The sequence below is a fragment of the Colletes latitarsis genome, chromosome 7 (genome assembly GCF_051014445.1).
Source record: "Colletes latitarsis isolate SP2378_abdomen chromosome 7, iyColLati1, whole genome shotgun sequence".
Lineage (NCBI taxonomy): Eukaryota > Metazoa > Arthropoda > Insecta > Hymenoptera > Colletidae > Colletes > Colletes latitarsis.
Genome location: NC_135140.1, coordinates 2422606 through 2447178, shown reverse-complemented (window position 1 = coordinate 2447178; position 24573 = coordinate 2422606). Strand labels below are relative to the sequence as shown.

At 32.3% G+C, this 24573-nt stretch overlaps 2 protein-coding genes across 5 annotated transcripts; one reads left to right on the top strand and one right to left on the bottom strand.

Moving 5' to 3' along the window:
* LOC143343477 (sodium channel protein Nach) lies at positions 1 to 20803 on the top strand. The gene is made up of 10 exons (XM_076768418.1): positions 1 to 375; positions 2667 to 2873; positions 3211 to 3376; positions 5160 to 5311; positions 10054 to 10165; positions 10228 to 10534; positions 16232 to 16282; positions 16433 to 16625; positions 20481 to 20587; positions 20670 to 20803. The coding sequence occupies exons 1-10, from the start codon at positions 185 to 187 to the stop codon at positions 20801 to 20803; spliced, it is 1620 nt and encodes a 539-aa protein (XP_076624533.1). The 5' UTR covers positions 1 to 184.
* On the bottom strand, positions 19576 to 24573 carry Dredd (Caspase-8 Dredd). 4 transcript variants are annotated; one of them, XR_013080065.1, is made up of 8 exons: positions 24430 to 24573; positions 22317 to 22911; positions 21959 to 22212; positions 21674 to 21866; positions 21470 to 21595; positions 21270 to 21401; positions 19915 to 21171; positions 19578 to 19796 (listed from the first exon to the last, which is right to left on the bottom strand). XR_013080065.1 is itself a non-coding variant. In XM_076769890.1 (7 exons), the coding sequence occupies exons 2-7, from the start codon at positions 22870 to 22872 to the stop codon at positions 20960 to 20962; spliced, it is 1473 nt and encodes a 490-aa protein (XP_076626005.1). In that variant the 5' UTR covers positions 22873 to 22911; positions 24430 to 24573; the 3' UTR covers positions 19576 to 20959. The 4 variants fall into 4 exon arrangements, 3 of the variants coding, with proteins under 3 accessions (XP_076626005.1, XP_076626007.1, XP_076626006.1); XM_076769890.1 differs by having other exon boundaries at positions 19576 to 21171; XM_076769892.1 differs by having other exon boundaries at positions 19576 to 21171; positions 24426 to 24572.

Here is a 24573-nt window from a genome sequence, read left to right as displayed (position 1 = left end):
AGACGGTTTTTATTATCGTTAAACAGTTTCACGAATTCTGTCGTCGTTGTCGCGATAACCACGATCTTTTTAACAAACATTATTTTGTATTCTTTGCTCGATGAAACATCCACGGTAATAAGATATATAATAATTCTAACTACGTTGCATCGAGCAATAGATTCGATTTAAGAGAATTGCATTCATGGATTCGAATCTCTCGTCGCTGAGGAGGAACACGGATTTTAAAAAGAAAATATTATGTAAAGAGATATTGGGGAAAATAGTGCGAAAATGTCTCACCACTTTAAAGAAACAGACTATGGATTTTTGCCTCGAAACTGGACTACATGGTTACAAATATATTGCCGAGACTCACCGTCCTACCCCAGTCAGGTAAACGAGCCAATTTTATAAATGTTCACGCACGCGGAGAAACATACATAATCTTAAAAGACGTTTTACTGCACCGTGTTGCAATTTCAATACTTATACAGGGTGTTCGGCCACCCACGGGAAAAATTTTAATGGGAGATTCTAGAGGCCAAAATAAGATGAAAATCAAAAATATCAATTTCTTGACTGAGGCATCGTTACAATGTTATGAACGTTCAAAGTTGCGCCTGTAGATAGGCAATCTGCGTACAGCTGCGTGCACTAACATCTCACATAAGTAACTAATTATTAATAAAATTAAATTAAAAAATTTCAAATCATTCTGAAAAAATTATTTTCGATTGCGGAGATCAATTGTAAGCATTTTTGGTCAATAGACATACCTTCGAAATCCTAACCACTTTCAAGAAAAAAATTCCTTACCGAAAATATAATTTCAGGCCAGAAATGTCACATGAAAATTTCTTGCGTATCTTTAAACAGCCATAACTCCTGCAATAGTGAATATATTTCATTGAAACTTTTTTCTGCAGTAGAACTCATGGGTATCTACAGAAAAGTATTAGACAACTTCTCTATAAGGCGTTAAACAAAATTACTAAAAATCAAAAACGAATTTTTAAGGAAAATCGACAGAGAGTAGGTGCCTAAATTTTTTGGCGAAATTGAAATCTTTCAAATCGTTCTGAAAAAATTATTTTCGATTGCGGGGTTCAATTGTAATCATTTTTGGTCAATAGATATACCTTCGAAATCCTAACCACTTTCAAGAAAAAAATTCCTTACCGAAAATATAATTTCAAGCCAGAAATGTCACATGAAAATTTCTTGCGTATCTTTAAAACGTCATAACTTCTGAACGGATTAGAGGATTTTAACGTTTCATATGGCAAAAAACACGTATTTTAGTGAGGAATATGTAGGAATTCTAACAATATTGAAAAAATTGTTCCAATTGACCACGTAAAGTTAGAAAATCCCCATAAAAATGGTCCAATATTCAAACAGCCATAACTCCTGCAATAGTGAATATATTTCATTGAAACTTTTTTCTGCAGTAAAGCTCATGGGTATCTACAGAAAAGTATTGTACAACTTCTCTATACGGCGTCAAATAATGTTACTAAAAATCAAAAACTAATTTTTGAGGAAAATTGACAGAGGGTGGCTTTTGTCGGCGAAAAAAAATTATCGAATAATTCTGGAAAACTTATTTTCGGTTGCGGGGATCAATTACAATCATTTTTGGTGAATACATATAACCCCGAAATCCTACGCATTATCGAACAAAAATTCATTACTGAAAATATAATGTCTGACCGTAACTGTCTGTTATCCTGAAAATTGAAAAGTTTCTAATCATTCTGGAAAAATTATTTTCCGTTGCGGGGGTCAATTACAATCATTTTTGGTCAATAGAGATACCTTCGAAATCCTAACCACTTTCGAGAAAAAAATTCCTTACCGAAAATATAATTTCAAGTCAGAAATGTCACATGAAAATTTATTGCGTGTCTTTAAAACATCATAACTTCTGAACGGATTGGACGATTTTAATGTTTCAAAAAGCAAAGAACACGTATTTTAATGGAGCATATGTAGGAATTCTAACAATATTGAAAAAGTTGTTCCTTTACCCCGTAAAGTTAGAAAACCCCATAAAAATGGTCCAATTTTCAAACAGCCATAACTCCTGCAATAGTGAATATATTTCATTGAAACTTTTTTCTGCAGTAAAGCTCATGGGTATCTACAGAAAAGTATACAACTTCTCTATACGGCGTCAAACAAAATTACTAAAAATCAAAAACGAATTTTTAAGGAAAATTGACAGATGCCTAAATTCTTTGGCGAAAAAAAAAATTTCAAATCGTTCTGGAAAAATTATTGTTGGTTGCGGGGGTCAATTACAATCATTTTTTATGAATATACATATCCCCAAAATCCTACCTATTTTCTAGAAAAAAATTCAGTACGGCGGAACTTTAAACGTTAATAACTTTTTAACGAAGCCTCCATCATCAAATTGGTATTCTTGATTTTCGTCCTATTTTGGCCTGTAGAATCTCGCATTACAATTTTTCCCAGGGGTGGCTGAACACCCTGTATGTCCACCACTGTATGTCGAAAAAAAGAAACAAAGTTATTTTCTTGATAGTTGTATTTTTACGAATTCCATAAACGCACCGTATATTTATTCACTGTTTCGATCGCGTGACTTGAGTAGAAACATGATTTAAATCGAACCTGTAATCTGATTGAATCGCGCGATTTTTTATTAATTTCCACAGGGTTGCGTGGGCAGTAATAGTAATTACATTTATGTGCATCGCACTTGTAATAATAAAATTCACATTTGATTTTTATACCGAGCATCAAGTTTCCACGGTCATCGAATCGACCCAACACGGAATATGGAACTATCCGTTTCCGGCAGTGACTCTGTGCAATATTAATCGTATGTCCGTCAAGTTGACGTGGAAATTGGCTGAAACATTGTAAGTTTTTCTTATACCTCGTCTCGTATCACGAGACCAGAATATTAATCAGTGTTGAACCTTGATAATTGCTCATTTTATACCGGTTGCCTCAGCTAAAAAGGGCCACCTAAATATCTCCTTTAGTTTCAATGGCACAACAAATATTTATGATGTAATTTAGATGATATCGAGAGAGGAATACCATACAAGACAAATTTTTTTTCATATTCCACCTTCGATACCATTCAAATATATTTTCTAAATAATTACCTACTCATGATTGTTCTTATAATTTTTCCGCTTCTTTTTTTTATATATATCGTTTGTTTAACAAATCGCGTTAAAACTGTCGCAGAAAGCTCCCGCCAGACATATCGAAAGAATTTATTTTTGAAGAGCTAAGCTTGTTGAACGAGTTATTGTATCCTGGGAAGTACCAAGGAAACATTCAAAACAACCTCACGCGATTGCAAAGTATCCTCGACAGGAACGATTTGTCGATTCCAACGGCGATTAATTCCGTACGTACGAAATTATAAGTACCGTATCACGTTTGGCGCTGTGACGGACACCGGTGACCGCCATCGCGGATACATGATTTTGGCAACCAATCGTCATCGGCCACTGCACGACCTAAAATCAAATGTTTTTTATCGTTGAGAATCCATAAGATCTTAGTTGCTGATTCTTATACAGGGTGTTCGGCCACCCTTGAGAGAAATTTTAATGAGAGATTCCAGGGGCCAAAATAGGACGAAAATCAAGAATATCAATTTCTTGAATTAGGACTTTGTTAAAAAGTTATTAACAATTAAATTCAAAAATTTCAAATCGTTCTGGAAAAATTATTTTCGGTTGCGGAGGTCAATTGCAATCATTTTTGGTGAATACACATATCTCCGAAATCTTGCCCACTTTTGGGAAAAAAATTCTTTCTGAAATTTCATGGGTATCTTTAAAACGACATAACTCCTGAACAGATTGGAGGATTTTAATTTTTGAAAATGCAAACAACACGTGTTTTAGTGGAAAATATCTAAAAATTCTAATAATATTGTTGTTCCTTGACGCCTTTTAAATCGATTTTAAATCGTTCTAAAAAAATTATTTTTGTTTGCGGGGACCAATTATAATAATTTTTGGTCAATAGACATACCCTCGAAATCCTAACCATTTCGAGAAAAAAATTCCTTACCGAAAATATAATTTCAGGCCAAAAATGCTTCCCGTAAATTGCATGCGAATCTTTAAAACACCATAACTTCTATACGGATTGGACGATTTTAATGTTCAAAAAGCCAAACGCCGCGTATTTTAGTGTAGAATATGTAGCAATTATAAAAATATTCGAAAAGTTGTTCCTTGACCCCCTAAAATGAGAAAACCCCCATAAAAATTGTCTAGTTTTCAAACAGTCATAACTCCTACAATAGTAAAGGTATCTCATTGAAATTTTTTTCTAAAGCAGAACCCATGGGCACCTAGAAAAAAGTATTAGACAACATTTCTGTAGAGCATGAAACAAATTTATAAGAAATAAAAAACATTTTTTTAAGAAAAAATCGACAGAGGGTAGATGCCTAAATTTTTTGGCGAAAAAAAAAATTTCAAATCTTTACGGAAAAATTATTTTCGTCTGCGGGGGTCAATTGCAATCATTTTTGGTAATTAGACATACCCTCGAAATTCTACCCACTTTCGAGAAAAAAATTCGAGAAGGTGTAAAATTTTTCCACAAAATTAGAAAATTTCAAATCGTTCTGGAAAAATTATTTTCGGTTACGGGAGTCAATTATAATCATTTTTGGTGAAGATTCATATTGCTGAAATTCTACTCATTTCCTAGAAAAAAATTCAAGAAGGTGTGAAAGTTTTCGACAAAATTAAAAAATTTCAAATCGTTCTGGAAAAATTATTTTCGGTTGCGGGGCCCAGTTACAATAATTTTGCATGAATAGACCTACCCCCAAAATCCTACCCACTTTCTAGAAAAAAATTCAGTATGGGCGGAACTTTAAACGTTAATAACTTTTTAACGAAACCTCCATCAACAAATTAGTACTCTTGATTTTCGTCTTATTTTGGCCTCTAGAATCCCTCAGTAAAATTTTTCCCAGGGGTGACCGAACACCCAATACGTATCTTTAAACGAACAAGGAAGGTTCGCGATAATTAAAAAAAAAATTTTGAAATTATAAACAAATGTAGTTCGAATGGCCCTATTAATAGAACAATTTTTTTTTTTTGTAACGATAAATGATTTTGCACAGCCCAAGAAATCGAAGGAATAAAACTGGATTTCAGGTGACGGAGCCTTGCGAAAATTTTCTGGCGGCTTGCGTAGTGAAATCTATTGCCCAGAATTGCAGTGATCTGTTCGAAATGAGTTACACCCGCGAAGGAATATGCTGCAGTTATAATTACATCACAGTCAAGCAAATCACCGAAAATAATCAGTACAATTTATGCCTATACGTTTGTTATGTATCAATTTACACAAGCTTTTTCAGAATTAATCGACCAACCCACAGCTTTTGCACCCTTTGTACTTCTAGACTTTTTTTCGATCAAAATTTTGCTATTTAGCTTGTGCTATATTAAAAGCATCATATGTATCATAAAATCACTTGAAAATTTTCAATTTTTATACGTCGCCGTTAAAATAATGAAAAGCAAAGCGATACAATGTAGGCAGAGATTGGCAATATTTACGTTTACGTTCACTATCTGAGCACATCGAAGGTACCATGGTAGTTTTAACACTACACCTACCACGACCGGTCAAATGATCGTTTTTTAAATTTCGTTTCGAATTTCTAACAAACAATGTTATTTTAGCACAATTAAACTTTACGACTTTTCTTATAGTATACGTACATGTATTTTCCAATACTCATTTTTATTCTTATTGTTTGTTTTCTGAGAGAAATATGTAGTCTGTATAAATTTATACACAGAATGTTTGCGTAATTACCAGCCACCATTTTTTCGTAAATAATTGCTTTCAAGGGCGTTTTATTTCCTATTTGATGAAAATTAAAAAATTTCAACGTACTTTGTCAATATTCTGTATGAAGTTAAAGTACTAATTATAAGTATGCACATTCAAAGGAAAATTATTCAATATTTTTGTAGAGATTTTTAAAATGCATGCTTTAAGAACAAATATTCGACATAAAAGAGAAAGGTATCTTACGAATAAACTTCAAAACACAACTTTCTGTATATATATAGAATATTCGGTCACCTCTGAGAAAAATTTTAATGGGGGATTCTAGAGGTCAAAATAAAACGAAAATCAAGAATACCAATTTGTTGATGAAGGCTTCGTTAAAAAGTTATTAACAATTAGATTAAAAAATTTTAAATCATTCTGGAAAAATTATTTTCGGTTGCGGGGGTCAATTACAATCATTTTTGGTGAATACACATACTTCCAAAATCCTAGCCACTTTCGAGAAAAAAATTCAAGTAAGTGCTGAAAGTTTTGGGTGAAAAAAAAGACATTCGAATCGTCTTGGAAAAATTATTTTCGTTTGCGGGGGTCAGTTACAATCATCTTTGGTCAATAGACATATCTTCGAAATCCTAACCACTTTCGAGAAAAAAATTCCTCACCGAAAATATAATTTCAGGCCAGAAATGTCACATGAAAATTTCTTGCGTATCTTTAAACAGCCATAACTTCTACAATAGTGAATATATTTCAATGAAACTTTTTTCTAAAGCAGAGCTCATGGGTACCTACAAAAAAGTATTAGACGTCTTTTCTGTAGGGCGTCAAACAAAATTACTAAAAATCGAAAACGAATTTTTAAGGAAAATCGACAGAGGGTAGGTGCCTAAATTTTTTGGCGAAATTGAAATCTTTCAAATCGTTCTGAAAAAATTATTTTCGGCTGTGAGGTTCAATTACAATCATTTTTAGTCAATAGATATACCGCCGAAATCCTACCTATTTTCTATAAAAAAAATTCAGTACAGGCGGAACTTTAAACGTTAATAACTTTTTAACGAAGCCTCTATCAACAAATTGGTATTTTTGATTTTCATCCTATTTTAGCCTCTAGAATCGCCCATTAAAATTTTTTCTAGGGGTGGCCGAACACCCTGTATACGCAGCTGCATCGGTCACCAACAACAATACTCTATCGTACACAAACGTTGAATTAGTAAACTAAAATAAATATTCGAAAGCCCATATAAGCATTAATTTTAGGAAAAGAAATGCAATAAATATATATGACATATGCAGTATGTTTCGACATGTTTTTATAAAAGATATGTGGCGCGCATATGGCCGCACGATGGCGCTTTACGTTGGAGTACTTGGTTACTAGGATCAACCAAGGAACACATATTCTTTCACTCTAACCAGTAAAATCAACAATTTATTTCGAATACAGAGTTTCGGCGTACGTCGAAGAGAAATTGTACAAAACGAGGCTCTACGATGGCTTCCACGTGCGGTTGTAGCATTTGTTTTCTCCTACGACCAACAGTAGGGACGGTCGGTAATGCAGGGCTCTGATCCGCCACACTACTGGTCGACCGTAGAACCCTCGAATGAAGCTCGCCACGCGGTCGCGGGGAATTCTCGTGCTTGTGTATTTCAATCGGATAAAACATCTCTTCTTCACTACCTCTGTAATTTCGCTCTATGGTGTATTAGACCCGAATAAATTACATTTTATATTCTATCGAACCACAAGACATGTGAAACATATGGCATATGCAAAATATGCAAAATAAAAAATATATATTTAACACTAGATTTACGAAAGCCGTCAATTTGACGGGTGTCAGGTTCCATATTTAAAATTGTAGAACACGTAAATATTATTTTTTAACAACTTATGTTGAATTTGAGTGATGCATTGGCATGAATACATATTCTAATTAAAAGAAAAATCGTATTTTAAGGTAATCGTCAACATGAAAGCTATCAATAAATATACGTGCTATCAGTGCCCGTAAATCTAGTGTTAAGGACCTCTGGTGATGAAACAAGCTTCTATTTAAGTTTCACTCTTTTATCTATTTCCTAGGAATATACACTCCCAGCCAAAAAGATAGCACATGTATGCTATCTTTAATTTCTCAATGACACACGTACAATTTTGAGTTTGTAATACATAATATAGTAAGCTAACGAGCTCAGAACATGCGGATCGCTGCAAAGATGTCGCGCCATCACGGCGTTTTGTTTACAAAATAGGAACAATGTTGTATACCAAGGACGAAATGATAGCACACTTATAAAATAATAAACATTTATTTAATTTATTATTAATCTATATAGTTATTCATTAATTGTTTAATAATGAGTACATCCTCCTTTATTTTCTATAATTTCAATCATTCTATTGTGTAACGACTTATATAATTTTTGAATATTTTCTTGATTTAAATTGCTCCATTCCGCGACAATAGCTTCTTTTAGTTAATGGACATTCTCGTATTGTTTCCCATGTTTGTAAATTATTTGACTGAGTTGACTCCAACAATTTTCGATGATATTAATATTCGGTGAGCGCGCAGGCCATGATAAAACAGGTATCTTTTCTTTTTCAAAATAGGTTTTTACAAGTTTTGCGGTATGTACCGCTGCATTATCATGCTGATATATGAACCCAGACCCAGATATGCGTAGGGCATGCTTTTTAATTTGTTGCTTTATCAAATCCAAATAATATTTACTGTTCATTTTTTCATGAATAAATTTTATTTCCGTCTTACCGAAGTAACCGATTGCCGCCCACACCATTACTCCACCACCGCCCATTGCTCGCCGAATTTTTGACAATTTTTCTTTTCTTAGATCGTGGAAATAATAGTTTAAACCATCAGGTCCATCTAAATTAAATTTTTTCTCGTCGGAAAATATCACTTTTCGCCACTTCTTCTTCCAGTGTATTCGATCTTTAGCAAATTGTAAACGTTCTTGTTTGTGCCGTGGAGTTAATGCAGGTTTCTTTTTTATTTTTAGTCTTTTAATGTGCTTGCATGATTGTAATACACGACGAACACTTGAAACATTTGCATTCATGCCAGCCTTTTGCATGATTTGTTTTATTGTACACTGGGTATTGGAAGCTATACGCAAAACAGTTCGTTTATCCCGTTGTGACAACGATGATGGTCTTCCACTACTCTTCTTTTTACCATAATTTTCCACGTCTTTAAGTAAATTATGGACTACCTTTCGACTTCTACTAGTTATTTTCGAAATTTTGGATACTGATAAATTTTGCCTTTTCAGTTCAAGAATATGCTTTATTTCTGATATCGTTAATTTTTTCCCCCGTTCCATTCTTGTAAATTACTAGGCAATACTTTCGCATCTTGAATACCTAAGAGATCGCGAAATACTGAGCAGTTTATAAACATGTAGACGGAGTGTGCTATCATTTCGTTCCTAGAATACAACACTGTTTCTGTTTTGAAAAACAAAACAACGTGATGCCGCAACATTTTTGCAGTGATCCGCATGTTCTGAGCTCGTAAGCTTACATTATTATGCGTTACAAACCCAAAATTGTACGTGTGTCAGTGAGAAATTAAAGATAGCACACATGTGCTATCTTTTTGGCTGGGAGTGTATGTATTTGCATAAATATTCGCAGTCAAATAATAACTAAAAGTGGGTCGAAACCTAATTTTTAGTTTCGCGGAACTCGAATCCGAGACTTTGCGAGGTATCAAAACTCTCGAAATCTAAAACGTTCTTTTTGTGTTTCTAAAAACTACCCATTGTATCAGTAGTATGGTTAAAACCATAACAAATTTGTTTGTTTTTATAGAAGATCGATCAATCCATTTTTTTGAATATAACTAAACGAAACTTAACACTTTGACGGCCGCTGTCACGTATACGTGACTTTGCAAACTAGCAAACGTTGGCCACTATCACGTGTGCGTGATCTACTGTATCAGTCACCATTTCATCATACATTAAACTTATTACGTTTGTTGAGGTTACATTTATAATTCCTTATAATAATATTTCTAGCATCTTCGTGTATCTCACTTTGGTCTACAATATCAGTGATGACGGACAACGGTCTTCGCATAATACGTGCGGCCATTAAAGTGTTAAATGTATCGATTTTGTCGACGGATTCAAAGTTTCGAGTGTCCCACTCTTAACAATAACGAAATTCTTTACTCTTTTTTAAATTGTTCGTTTATTCCGAAGATGGAAACCAGTTAGATCGGCTTCTTGCGGATACAAAAGTGGACTCGGCGTTAAGATTAATTTGAAACCGGACGATTACCATTCCAGTATCCTGGGATCCGTAGGAGTAAAGGTAATTCTTCCCCGTGTAAATCTTCGAAAGAAAATTTAATAACACTATGAAATTTACGACAGGTCATGTTACACGATCCGTACACTTATCCAGATTTTGATGCACCCGCTAAATTAATAGGCATCGATAAATATTCCTTTTTGACCGTAAAACCGGAAAAAACCTACTCGACGCCCAACGTTAAATCGTTACCATTGTCTAAAAGACCTTGCATATTTAGCGACGAATCAACTATGATCGAAGGGTTCAGAAATAGAGAAAGAAACTTCGCCACCGCGAAATATTCCTTTGAAAACTGCATGGCGCAATGCCGAGCCACTGTAATAAAGGCAAAATGCGGATGTATCCCGTATTATTATCCACAGAATGGTCAGTCTTTATTAAGTATATATTTATTTTTTATCATTAAAGTAAATCTATGTATATGTATAACTAACAAGGAACCTTCGCGAATGGTCCAGCTTCGATTTTGATGAAACTTCCATATAAAAGACGTAAAATATTATACAAATGTTACTATTGATAATTTCATTTCTACCTAAATGTTTAAATTTTTTTCTCGGGTTTAAATAAATACAGATTTTTACAGACGTAAAGACACAGCGTTATGGGAAACAGATGTAGCGGAATGAGCTTTTAAACTAATGAAAGAATATACAAACTGTATTATAAAAGACAAAAAAGAAAAACAGGATATTCTGAAAATTGTAACGGAGTATTAACAACGTTACCCTAATATAGACAAAAAAACACTAAGTCAAAATTTGTAACAAATATGAATATTTGCAAAGTCATTTCTAGTGTCTTGTACCTCTTTCCTTTACATGCAAGCTAATTTTGAGTTTATACTCGGTAATCAACATTTAAGATAATATAAACGACTGTCACTGAGGATTAGTCATCGTAACAACTAAATTAAACATAAATACAATTACTGAAAAATTGTATTTTTATGTTCTCTCAGATTGTATTATTTTCATACGAAATAATGCGACACTAAACATTCCATTTATTGTTTAAACAAATTCTTTTAATTTTTAATAAATAACTTTTTTCTACTACAATACATTATAATTATACATATTTTAGTCTAAATAGACCCGTACTAATCAAATAACGTGATAAAATCGGCATTTTCTCATCTTTAATGAAATTTAATTTTTTTACATAAACAAAAACGTCGTGGCACGTCTTTCTGTTATCCAATCGACTTGATTTTTTGTAGAAATTATTTTTTTCCAAGATGGAATAAATTGGAGGGGTCGCACGATCAAAATTCTAAAAAAATTTTTGACGAACGGTCCGGCTGCGATTTTGATGAAACTTCGTACACTTATAAAGCAGCCAAAAATAATCGACACGGATTTTTTTTAGCTGCGGTAACTCGAGTTTAAGGGGTGAAACCATCCCTTGAAGTTTTGGCTCGAAACGGCTATCTCGAAAACGGAAAGACATACGAAAAAATTGTTAATGGGCGAGCTTAATGATTTCTTATGTACAATAACATGGTGTTAAAAAATTTAACAAAATACAATTTATTTATAACAAAAAAAATTTGTTAACTTAATTTTTCATTTTATTGAAATTTTCATAATGACAAAAAATGACGAGCGTTTTATTGCAAATCTATTGGTATGTAATATTTTAAAATTGCCTCCTACAGTTTTGCAGATTTTGATGATTTACATCTTGCGCGTACATCCACTATGCTAGTAGCCGTTCTAACTTTGATTTTAATAAAGCACTGTAGGCTTGCACTAAATTATACAATAACAAGAAACAAGTAACAATAACAGTAACAAGTTTCTTAACAGCAATAAAAAGATTAATTGTTTTTATTACCCACCTATGGCATCGTGGCAAAGGTGGAGCGATTTATAAATTATAAATACATACAGTGTGTATAGCAATTACTCTATGTAGTTTCGATAATAGTGGTACTCGTCGAAAAATTGTTTGAATCATAAAGATTTCTTACACCATGCGCATTTAATTATTGCCACGTCACCACAAATATGGCATCTTGGTTCATTTTCAACAGAATAGCAGTACACTGTAACTTAGTTTTTCATCTATACAGGGTATTCGGCCAACCCTAGGAAAAATTTTAATGGGAGATTCTAGAGGCCAAAATAAGACGGAAATCAAGAATACTAATTTGTTGATGGAGGCTTCGTTAAAAGTTAACAAAATTAAATTAAAAAATTTCAAATCATTCTGGAAAAATTATTTTTGGTTGCGGGGCTCAATTATAAGCATTTTTGGTGAATAGACATACCCCCGAATTCCTACGCACTTTCGAGAAAAAAAATTCGAATAGGTGCTTAAATTTTTCGGCGAAATTAAAATATTACAAATCATTCTGGAAAAAATTATTTTTGGATGCGGGGTTCAATTATAATCATTTTTGGTCAATAGTCATACCCCGGAAATGTTATGCACTTTCGAGAAAAAAATTCGAATAGGTAGACAAATTTTTCGGCGAAATTAAAATATTACAAATCATTCTGGAAAAAATTATTTTTGGATGCGGGGTTCAATTATAATCATTTTTGGTCAATAGTCATACCCCGGAAATGTTATGCACTTTCGAGAAAAAAATTCAAATAGGTAGACAAATTTTTCGGCGAAATTGAAATATTTCAAATTATTCTGAAAAAATTATTTTTAGTTGCAGGAGACAATTACAATCATTGTTGGTCATTACACATACCCCCGAAGTCCTACCCATTTGCGAGAAAAAAATTCGAGTAGGTACTGAAATTTTAGATGAAATTAAAAAATTTCAAGGGATGGTTTCACCCCTTAAACTCGAGTTACCGCAGCTAAAAAAAATCCGCGTCGATTATTTTTGGCTGCTTTATAAGTGTACGAAGTTTCATCAAAATCGAAGCCGGACCGTTTGTCAAAAATTTTTTTAGAATTTTGATCGTGCGACCCCTTCAATTTATTCCATTTTGGAAAAAAGTAATTTCTACAAAAAATCAAATCGATTGGATACCAAAAAGACGTGCCACGACGTTTTTGTTTATGTAAAAAAATTAAATTTCATTAAAAATGAGAAAATGCTGATTTTATCACGTTATTTGATTAGTACGAGTCTATTTAGACTAAAATCTGTATAATTATAATGTATTGTAGCAGAAAAAAGTTATTTATTAAAAATTAAAAGAATTTGTTTAAACAATAAATGGAATGTTTAGTGTCGCATTATTTCGTATGAAAATAATACAATCTCAGAGAACATTAAAATACAATTTTTCAGTAATTTTATTTATGTTTAATTTAGTTGTTACGATGACTAATCCTCAGTGACAGTCGTTTATATTATCTTAAATGTTGATTACCGAGTATAAACTCAAAATTAGCTTGCATGTAAAGGAAAGAGGTACAAGACACTAGAAATGACTTTGCAAATATTCATATTTGTTACAAATTTTGACTTAGTGTTTTTTTGTCTATATTAGGGTAACGCTGTTAATATTCCGTTACAATTTGCAGAATATCCTGTTTTTCTTTTTTGTCTTTTATAATACAGTTTGTATATTCTTTCATTAGTTTAAAAGCTCATTCCGCTACATCTGCTTCCCATAACGCTGTGTCTTTACTTCTGTAAAAATCTATATTTATTTAAACCCGAGAAAAAGAATTTAAACATTTAGGTAGAAATGATATTATCAATAGTAATATTTGTATAATGTTTTACGTCTTTTATATGAATAATTAATTTCTTTAAATTTTGCTGACATTCGTTTTCAAGGGCTCGAACCATTTTTTTCTTCGTTTCTGCAGAAATATCCGAGTGAAACAAGAGTAATGCTATGTTCTCTGGTGACAAATACCATAAGGGATTGCAAAATTTTTAACGAGTTGCATTACATATTGCTTCATCTATGTGTTTGTATTGATATAAATTATTCAAAAATTCTAAATCTAATCGTGATACGAATCCAAGCTAAAATGTATAAATTTACCAAAAAAATACAAATACATACTTTGAATTGCTAGTTTCTCCTCATTCCCCAAGAGAAATTCGTTACGAAAAATATATGTATATTTTTAAGCAATATACAGGGTGTTCGGCCACCCCTGGGAAAAATTTTAATGAGAGATTCTAGAGACCAAAATAAGACGAAAATCAAGAATACCAATTTGTTGATGAAGGTTTCGTTAAAAAGTTATTAATGTTTAAAGTTCCGCTCGTACTGAATTTTTTTTCTCGAAAATGCACAAGATTTCGGGGGTATGTCCATTCACCAAAAATGATTGTAATTGACCCCCGCAACCGAAAATAATTTTTCCATAACGATTTGAAATTTTTTTTTGCCGTCGAAAAATTTCACATCTTCTCGAATTTTTTCCCTAGAAAGTGGGTAGGATTTCGGGGGTATGTCCATTCACCAAAAATGATTGTAATTGACCCCGACAACCGAAAATAATTTCTCCAGAATGATTTAAAATTTCTTTTTTTCGTCGAATAATTTAAGCACCTAATTAGATTTTCGGTAAGGAATTTTTTTCTCGAAAGTGCGTAGGATTTCGAGGGTATGTGTAATGACCAAAAATGATTGTAATTGACCCCTGCAACCGAAAATAATTTTTTTTGAACGATTTGAAAAATTTTTTTTCGCCGAAAAATTTCAGCACCTATCCGATTTTTTTTCTCGAAAGTGGATAGGATTTCGAAGACATGTGTATTCACCAAAAATGATTGTAATTGATCCTCGCAACCGAAAGTAATTTTTCCAGAACGATTTGAAATTTTTGAATTTAATTGTTAATAACTTTTAGACGAAGCCTCCATCAACAAATTAGTATTATTGATTTTCGTTTTATTTTAGCCTCTATAATCTCCCATTAAAATTTTTCCCAGGAGTAGCCGAACACCCTGTATAATAAAAATACAACGATTTAAGTAATGAAGGTTTTTATAACAAAATAACAACAATGAAAGTGTTATTATTAGCATGTTCGTAAGTATACAAGTTGTTCGGTCACCTCTGGGAAAAATTTTAATGAGAGCTTCTAAAAGTCAAAATAAAACGAAAATCAAGAATACCAATTTTTTGGTTGAGGCTTTGTTAAAAAGTTATTAATGTTTAAAGTTCCGCCCGTAGAACGGCAATCTGCGTACAGTTGCATGCATGCGATAGTGGTTCTCACTCAGTATGAGAAACTCTACTTACTGACTCATCGACAGCCTTACAGTTTTCTGAGTGAGAACCACTATCGCGTGAACGCAGCTGTTCGCAGATTGCCGTTCTATAGGCGGAACTTTAAATGTTAATAACTTTTTAACGAAATCTCAATCAACAAATAGGCATTCTTGATTTTCGTCTTATTTTGACCTCCAGAATCTCCCATTAAAATTTTTCCCAGGAGTGTGGCTGTACACCCTGTATAATAAAAATAGAACGATTTAAGTAATAAAGCTTTTTATAACAAAATAACAACAATGAAAGTGTAATTATTAGCATGTTCGTAAGTATACAAGTTGTTCGGCCACCCCTGGGAAAAATTTTAATGAGAGCTTCTAGAAGTCAAAATAAGACGAAAATCAAGAATACCAATTTGTTGGTTGAGGCTTCGTTAAAAAGTTATTAACGTTTAAAGTTCCACGTGTAGAACGGCAATCTGCGAACAGTGGAGTGCGCGCGATAGTGGTTCTCACTCAGCATGAGAAACTCTACTTAGGGATGTATCCCCAGCCTTACAATTTCCTGAATGAGAACCACTATCGCGTGAACGTAGCAGTTGGCAGATTGCCGTTCTATAGGCGGAACTTTAAACGTTAATAACGTTTTAATGAAATCTCAATCAACAAATAGGCATTCTTAATTTTCGTCTTATTTTGGCCTCTAGAATCTCCCATTAAAATTTTTCCCAGCGGTGGCCAAACACCCTGCATGTCAGCCACTGTAGGTGTGTAAGCTAAAACAATACGATTCTTCGTTTGCTAATTCAGATTGGTAGTCCTGACATAAAACGGTTGGTCTATTACATTATGTAAATCTTTTCCCATTATCCTCCGTACTAAAATTTTTAATAAAATACATTCCGACACAGGTACTAGAATATGCAATCTAAGGGACGTTGAGTGCATGGAAACGTACAAATGTGAGTGCAGAAACCCGAGCAGCGTAAACGTATAACAAAGAATATATGTATATCGTACGATACATATTACACAATTATAAATACAGAACGTTATATCGATCCAATTAACGTTCCAATATAGATTGCAAAGTAATTAAATTTAATTTCCAGCCTGGTTCGAAACATCTTGGCCAGGAACGGACATGTCGCCTAGAAATTTACCGTATATACATGTGAACACCAAGTTGACGCCTTGCGGTTGCAGACCAGATTGTGATTTTTATCGTTTTTCCATGGAAAATTCGATGGGAAACCTTGACAAAAAGTTTTCTGACAACGGCTATAAATATACAAATAACTCCAGGTAATTTCTATACAATATAACAACAATTAATATCCGTTAACCCTTGTATTCCTTTTCATAATTTTCTATATTATTTATAAAATATCACAAAACTACCTTGGTTCCCTATTAAGTTACATTTCTACGCTTAATTCTGCTATACAAATTAAATTTAAATAGTTACTTTATTTTTTCTGAGAAAAAGTACGGAGAAAATATTTTTTCTACGCCATATCTCATTCTATATGTATAAGTGAAATCAGATGAATCAAAAGAAAGTAAGCAAAGAAAACATTTTGCTATACGTATCGTCCTTCCACGAGAAGAAGGCACAGCGTGTTTACATCCCCACTCTTGCTGCAGTCTGCTGATTGGCTGTCACTGATATTCATCACTGTTTTCGGCCAATACCTGTGAGTCAGCGGACTGCAACAGGAGTGAGGATGTAAACACGCTGTGCCTTCTTCTCGTGGAAGAATGGATAGTCCGGGCCAAAATATAGCGAGATCGTAAACTGAACTCTTGAGGGTTGGGACCGACTACTGCTGCGGTACTTAGGGCCGTACATGACATCTTGCTTGAGGGTGCCTTTCTGAATGTCTTTCTGTGTCCGTAACTGCACTATCTTTTTTCATTTTCTACATGCATATACAGGATATTCACCCACCTCTGGGAAAAATTTTAATGGGGGATTCTATAGGCTAAAATAAGACGAAAATCAAGAATACCAATTTGTTGATGGTGGATTAGTTAAGAAGTTATTAACGTTTAAAGTTCCGCTAGTACTGAATTTTTTTCTCGAAAGTGGGTAAGATTTCGGAAGCATGTCTATTCACCAAAAATGATTATAATTGACCTACACAATCAAAAATAATTTTTCCAGAACGATTTGAAATTTTTCAATTTCGCCGAAAAATTTAGGCACCTACCCCCTGTCGATTTTCCATAAAAATTCGTTTTTGATTTTTAATAATTTCGCTTGACGTCCTACAGAAAAGTTGTTTAATATTTTTTTGTAGGTACCCATGAGCTCTACTTCAGAAAAAAGTTGCATTGAAATATATTCACTATTATAGGAGTTATGGCTGTTTAAAAATTGGACCATTTTTATGGGGTTTTTCTCATTTTAGGGGGTCAAGCAACAACTTTTCAAATATTTTTAGAATTTCTACTTATTCTACACTAAAATACGCATCGTTTGCTTTTTTAAACATTAAAATCGTCCTATCCGTTCAGAAGTTATGACGTTTTAAAGATTCGCATGAAAATTCGGGCAGACATTTCTGGCCAGAAATTATATTTTCGGTAAACAATTTTTTTCTCGAAAGTGAGTAGCATTTCAGCGGTATGTCTATTGACCAAAAATGCTTGCAATTGACCCCTGCAACTAAAAATAATTTTTTCAAGACTATTTGAAAGTTTTTTGTTTCACCCAAAACTTTCAGCACTTACTCGAATTTTTTTCTCGAAAGTGGGTAGGATTTCGGAGGTATGTATAATGACCAAAAATGATTGTAATTGACCCCCGCAACCGAAAATAATTTTTTCAGAATTAATTAAAAATTTTTTTTTTCGCCGAAAAATTTTAGCATCTTACCCCCCCTTGTCGATTTTTCTTAAAAATTCGTTTTTCATTTTTGATAATTTTATTTGACGCCCTACAGAAAAGTTGTCTAATACTTTTTTATAGATACCCATGAGCTCTACTAAAGAAAAAAGTTTCATTGAAATATGTTCACTATTGTAGTAGTTATGGCTGTTTGAAAATTTGACCAGTTTTAGGGGGTTTTTCTCACTTTACGGCGTCAAGGAACAACTTTTCGAACATTTTTATAATTGCTACACATTCTACACTAAAATACGCGTCGTTTGCTTTTTTAAACATTAAAATCGTCCAATCCGTTCAGAAGTTATGTTGTTTTAAAGATTCGCATGATGGGAAACATTTCTGACCTAAAATTATATTTTCGGTAAGGAATTTTTTTCTCGAAAATGGTTAGGATTTCGAGGGTATGCCCATTGACCAAAAATGATTATAATTGACTCCCGCAACCGAAAATAATTTTTCCAGAACGATTTGAAACTTTTTAATTTAATTGTTAATAACTTTTTAACGAAGCCTCTATCAACAAATTGGTATTCTTGATTTTCGTCTTATTTTGGCCTCTAGAATCCCGCATTAAAAGTTTTCCCAGTGTTGGCCGAACACCCTGTATTATAAGCAGGTAAATTAAGAAATTAAAGACTTGAGTAAGACCTTTACCTGTTACTATACCTCTAAAAATGGCTTTCTAAAAATGGCGACACTAAATAAAATATTTCTTCGTACAGCCCTGACTATGGTCTAAGGCCCTTAGCTGCTCATATTTCTGTCAATTCATTTGTTTCGGGAGCTGAAACGTGTAAACTTTGACACCCACTCGAGTTTACAACCTCGCTATATTTTGGCCTGGACTATACATAGGTTGTTCGGGGGTGATTCTAGAAACCAAAATAAAACTTTATATTAAAAGTATTCTTTTAAAATATTCCGGTAGTGGGTTTGTATTAAAATTATTAACGATTAAACATCCGCCTGAATCTCAAGGCTGTCTATGGGGCTGTCTAGTGACAGCAGACGATTTTTCCGGCGACATTGAAAAGTTTGAAATCACTCTAAAAAAATTACTTTCAATTGCAGGGGTCATTTGCAATCATTTTTGATGGATACACATACCTCCGAAATCCTACGTACTTTCGAGAAAAAAATTCTTTACCGAAAATATGTGTGGCCTGGAATGTTTGTGTAATTTCATTTTCTATCTCACTTCCTCTTGTCTTCATTTCTGTAACCTGTTGGTAATGTTGCGAGTGACACGAAAATGGTAATGGGCTCTAGAAAAAATACATTAGATGAAAGGTCTACCTCGTCTGTGGTTCAGCGGTTACAATTCTTTCAAAAGATGGTAGCACTCAACTTTATACGTTTGCAACTGCAACAATTTTCAAAATTGTTGTATTACTTTCTTTTTAAATAACAGATTTATTTATAATAATATACAAAAAACAGCTTAACTAAAAAACTCAACACCTATGTAACTCGCTTGTTCCTCGTGACTCTTTTGTCTCCTTGACAACCACGGTATTCCTCTCTCACTCCTTACTACCAACCTCACCCATCATCACTGCCAACTTTCACAACCAAATCACCACCTATGTCATTCACAGAAGATTATCCCCTAACAAAAATTCTAAAAAATTCTTTAGAATACGTTTAAATATCGCTACAGGCTACAACATATTCAAAGTTGAACGTAATTTGAAAACTTACTCCAAAAGGTGTTCGATTTCGTGTAGCCACCTGATCCCCATTAGCAACCTTTTACTTATTATGCTTTGTTTAAAACCATAACAGAGATAATACGTTCTACAAAAGTTACGAATATTATGCTTAAAAATCCATGCATATATTACTAATTTTGTAATACATTTATTAATAAGAAAATTAACACACAAGCTAGGGTTTTATCATTTGAATAAAACGGACGGTTGATGGATTCTACTTAGATAAGGTTACGTTAGGGTATTATTAACAACACAAAATTTAAAATAAAAATGTATAGATTTTAATAAAATTAACTTTTCCAATTTAATTTTTAAACAAGCAGAGATAATATAAAAACTCGTAAACCCAGTGCAATAATAACATAAGAAATCTTTGTTAATAATATTTTACTTTGGCAAAGATTATCATTAGAACTTACTGTCTATTTATAATTTTATAATTAATTCAATAATTTTTAAAAATGTCCGTATAGATAATTATAAATTTGCACTTTTAATATCATTGCAACAATCATTTAATAATTTTATAAAATACTCAAAATATTTTTTTAGCGAAAGTATAATATGGAGAAATCAGAGCGTAATACATATATTTTTTGGCGATCTAGTATCCGTTCAATTTCGTCGTGACGTACGCTACAATTGGCGTCATATATTTGGTAAGACAAAATATTTCATAAAATAAGTAAATGATTTCTAATAAACACAAATTAATATGAATAATATAAATAATTGTTTTAGCAACGTTTGGTGGCCTTCTAGGATTATTCGCTGGCTTTAGCCTTATGTCTATTCTTGAATTTATTTATTTTTTTATTATTAGTGTTATAAAAGACGCATGTATCAATCGAAGCAATACAAAAAATACGAACTAAATAAACTACTAATAATAATAAATTAGAATAAAAAAATATAACGTGGATGCATGTGTGCATGCACGCCTACACGCTTTTCTTAAATTAAATCATTTATGTTGCTAATATAAAGTACGGAACAACCTTATTGTCATATATAAACGTTATATTGCTATTTTACCGCTTTTTCGTTCGATATTCCGGTAACTGAAAATCTGTAAGCAGTCTACATGACCGCAGTTCAGGTAACTGTGCAATGGAATTTGTTCCATTTAAATTTCCCCGCTTCTGCGTGACAGACTGAATTATCTTTCTGGTAGCAGACAAAAAAGTAATTTTATATCCTACATTTTGTAAAACATTACAAAACTCTTGTATAAACCATGATCCTAAAACGCAAATAAATTTATAGTAAAAACAGTCGATATTGTAATTCAAATTCTAACATTTGACGTATATAATATTCTATATTATTGTTAATTATTACCTTCCGCTTTATGACGTACAGATACAAAACCTTGCATTGTTGCTATGAACATGCAAAAGTTTTGATATGCTAAAATATTTGAAACACTGCAATTACTAGGACCGTCTATAGTTAAAGCATCATTTGCTTGACCTGCAACAACGTAGTAACATTACATAACAATTCTCAACGTAACAATATAAAATTAAAATATTTCTCACCTAATGCTTGTCCCTGACAAGCTTGTAAAATAACGATTTTAATAACATCTTTTAGTTTTTCACAGCAAATTTGATTTTCTATTGTCTCGATGTAAACTTCTTTTCCATCTGCACTAATTATACCACCTGAAATATAAATAAATTTCACATCTTAATATTTATAGTTAAAGTAAAAATAAACACTAATGGTTTACTATTTTTTACCTTTACACCCATGACTTAAAATACATACAAAGATGCAGTCATAATCAATACCAAATTCTTCTGGAATATTTTTCAACTTTTTAAGTATTTCATCTTCTTTGAGGTTTTTGAATACTTTAACAGTAAAACCAAAACCATTAAAAGTTTCTGATAACATAACACAATCGGCCAAAGTCCCAAATCGAGTTTCAAACTGAAACAAAAGTGTATACATATATGTATACAATACTCAACAATTTCATAACATGTATATAATTAATAGACACTAAATACAAAGCCCTTTACCTTTTGACCCAAAAAGAACATTTGACTTATAATAATACAAAGTCCTTTTTTTATCTTTTTTACATCGTCTACTTCAACTTGTATTTCTTCTTTTACGGAGAATATTTGTAATTGAGATGTACTTTTAAAATTTGCATTTTGTGTATCCAACACGTTCTGATAATCTTCGTAGTTTTTAAGATCTTCATAAATAAGTTCTAAATCGTCAAACTTTTTCAAATGTTTCAGTAAATTTCCAAAGCTTACTTTGCCATCTAAAAAATAAATATTATATAAAATAATAATATGGTAGGTCAAAATAGAACACATGGTAAATCATAAAAAGTAAAGTAGTGTGAAAAAATTTTGATGAACAAACCCAAACAAACTGAAATATATTTACGTTGCATCCAATATAACATATGTAATTCAAGATAATCTGTATCTTTAAGATTTTCTTCGTATTCGATTAAATCATTTCTAACACACCTCAATAATGACTGTATTCTGTCTTCTGTAAGTGATTCGCACAGTAAGTACAAACATTTTACAACTCGTTTCAAATATCGTGAACAACATCCATTCTTTGGTAAATAAAATAATTCCAAATTGTTATACGAAATTCCTAATTTCCGTATAATCTGCCGATTTTGTATAATACATATTGCTTCCAATAATTTATTTTCCCAATTATTTGGATGGCTATCTATGAATTCTGTAAGTATATATGAACGATGCACCTTAAACCTTTGTAACAAATTATAAATTTGTTGAAAACCACATGTATAATTATCCATTATTAAGAATAAAATAGATATTTTTTCATCAATATCAAGGTCATCTTCTATTTTCCGTAAAATATTTTTGTTCAATCTTTTTCCATTTACATCGTTATGTAATGTAACACATGGTGCTGCATCACTATATAAACTCATTATTAACTTTATTTGTTATAAATATATTTTTCATGAATCCTAAAAGCAGAAAGGAATAAAAAGAGTACTTATTACTACATTGATGTACATGACATAAACTTTATTTGGGAACATTCCTAGCAAACGGCCCGTTCACCGATCGGAGTTAATTTATGTCATTCGATTCGTCTAATTCAGTACATTATTGATATGCATTTCATTATCTGCGGAAATTCCTTATTTTTTTATAAACTTGTCGTAAAGTTGCAGTAAAAAGTAAGCTTAAGTACATTTTCTGACAGGTTCACAGGTAGAAACAGGTGACTATCGTTGCTATGTTCATGTTACAAATTATAAATGATTGATCTAATTTGATAATGCTACATTGTCAAATGGGAATTTGTAGAACGTGTATGCATAAAAATCATTTTTTTACGCATAGACTTTTCATGAGTCGATCAGGTCGACAGTATGTGCAACAACAATTACTCGCCCCCCCACCCATATAACCCAGACCTACTCAGACAGTACTTATAGTTAGACAGTACATGCAGCAACAGTAAAAAATGTTGCCACCCCCCTCTGACATTGATTACAGGTAGACAATATAATAAATTACAATTGTATGTAGTGCATTGATTTAACTTTTTTTATTATTAAATTTCATTATTGTCTAGATCTGGTATATTTTCATTTTCTACAGAGTCAAAAGAAATTTCAGAAATTTCTTTTAATATTTGATTAAATAAATCATCCTTCCCCTGCTTGTAAGATTTGTAAAATACATAATGGCTTAGATACCCGATGAAATTATCTTTTTTGCTAAAAATAGAAAGTATTTATGGTATTATATGTTACAAAAAATATTAAAAAATGTGTGAAATTGCAAATACTAACCGACAATATTCAGGCAAAAAATGTTTACTATGCCTCCATGTAGTTTCAATTGTGTTTGTATGAGCACCTGTTTTTGGGTCTTTAAAATGTAAACTATGGTTTACAATGAGGTGTTTATACTCTTCTTTTTCTTTTGAAGATCCCATTACTGATGCTTACACGAATTAAATTGAAACCACTTGGAGGCATGCCACACATTTTTTAATCTTTTTTATAACATATAATACTATCAATATTTTATATTTTCAAGAAGAGCAACTTCATTGGATACCTGAACCATTATGTATTTAGTAAATGTACCTAATAGTAAAATGGTGATTTATTCAATGAAATATTAGCAGAAATAGCAGAAATTTCAATAAATTTTTAACAAATTAGCATTTGACTACCTGGCATTTTGAACAAAGTAACGATAGTCACTTATTTCTACCTGCGAATTTGTCAAAAAATGTACTTAACCTTACTTTTTACTGTAACTTTACGACAAGTTTATAAAAAAATAACGAATTTCCGCAGATAATGAAATGCATATCAATAATGTACTGAATTAGACGAATCGAATGACGTTTAACTCACCCCGATCGGTGAACAGGCCGTTTGCTAGGAATATACCTTTATTTGTTCTGAAAAATGTCTTGATACATGAATTTATATGTCAACAAATAATTAATAAATACATACCCTTAAAACTATACTAAATTCTTGACACTGAAGCACTCACTGTAAAGTTGGATTGTTGACAAACATTACAATATGATAACACAACCAATGCGGCACTGTAGTCAGTGTGGCCAAATCTGGCATAATTGAGTGCGTCGAAATTGA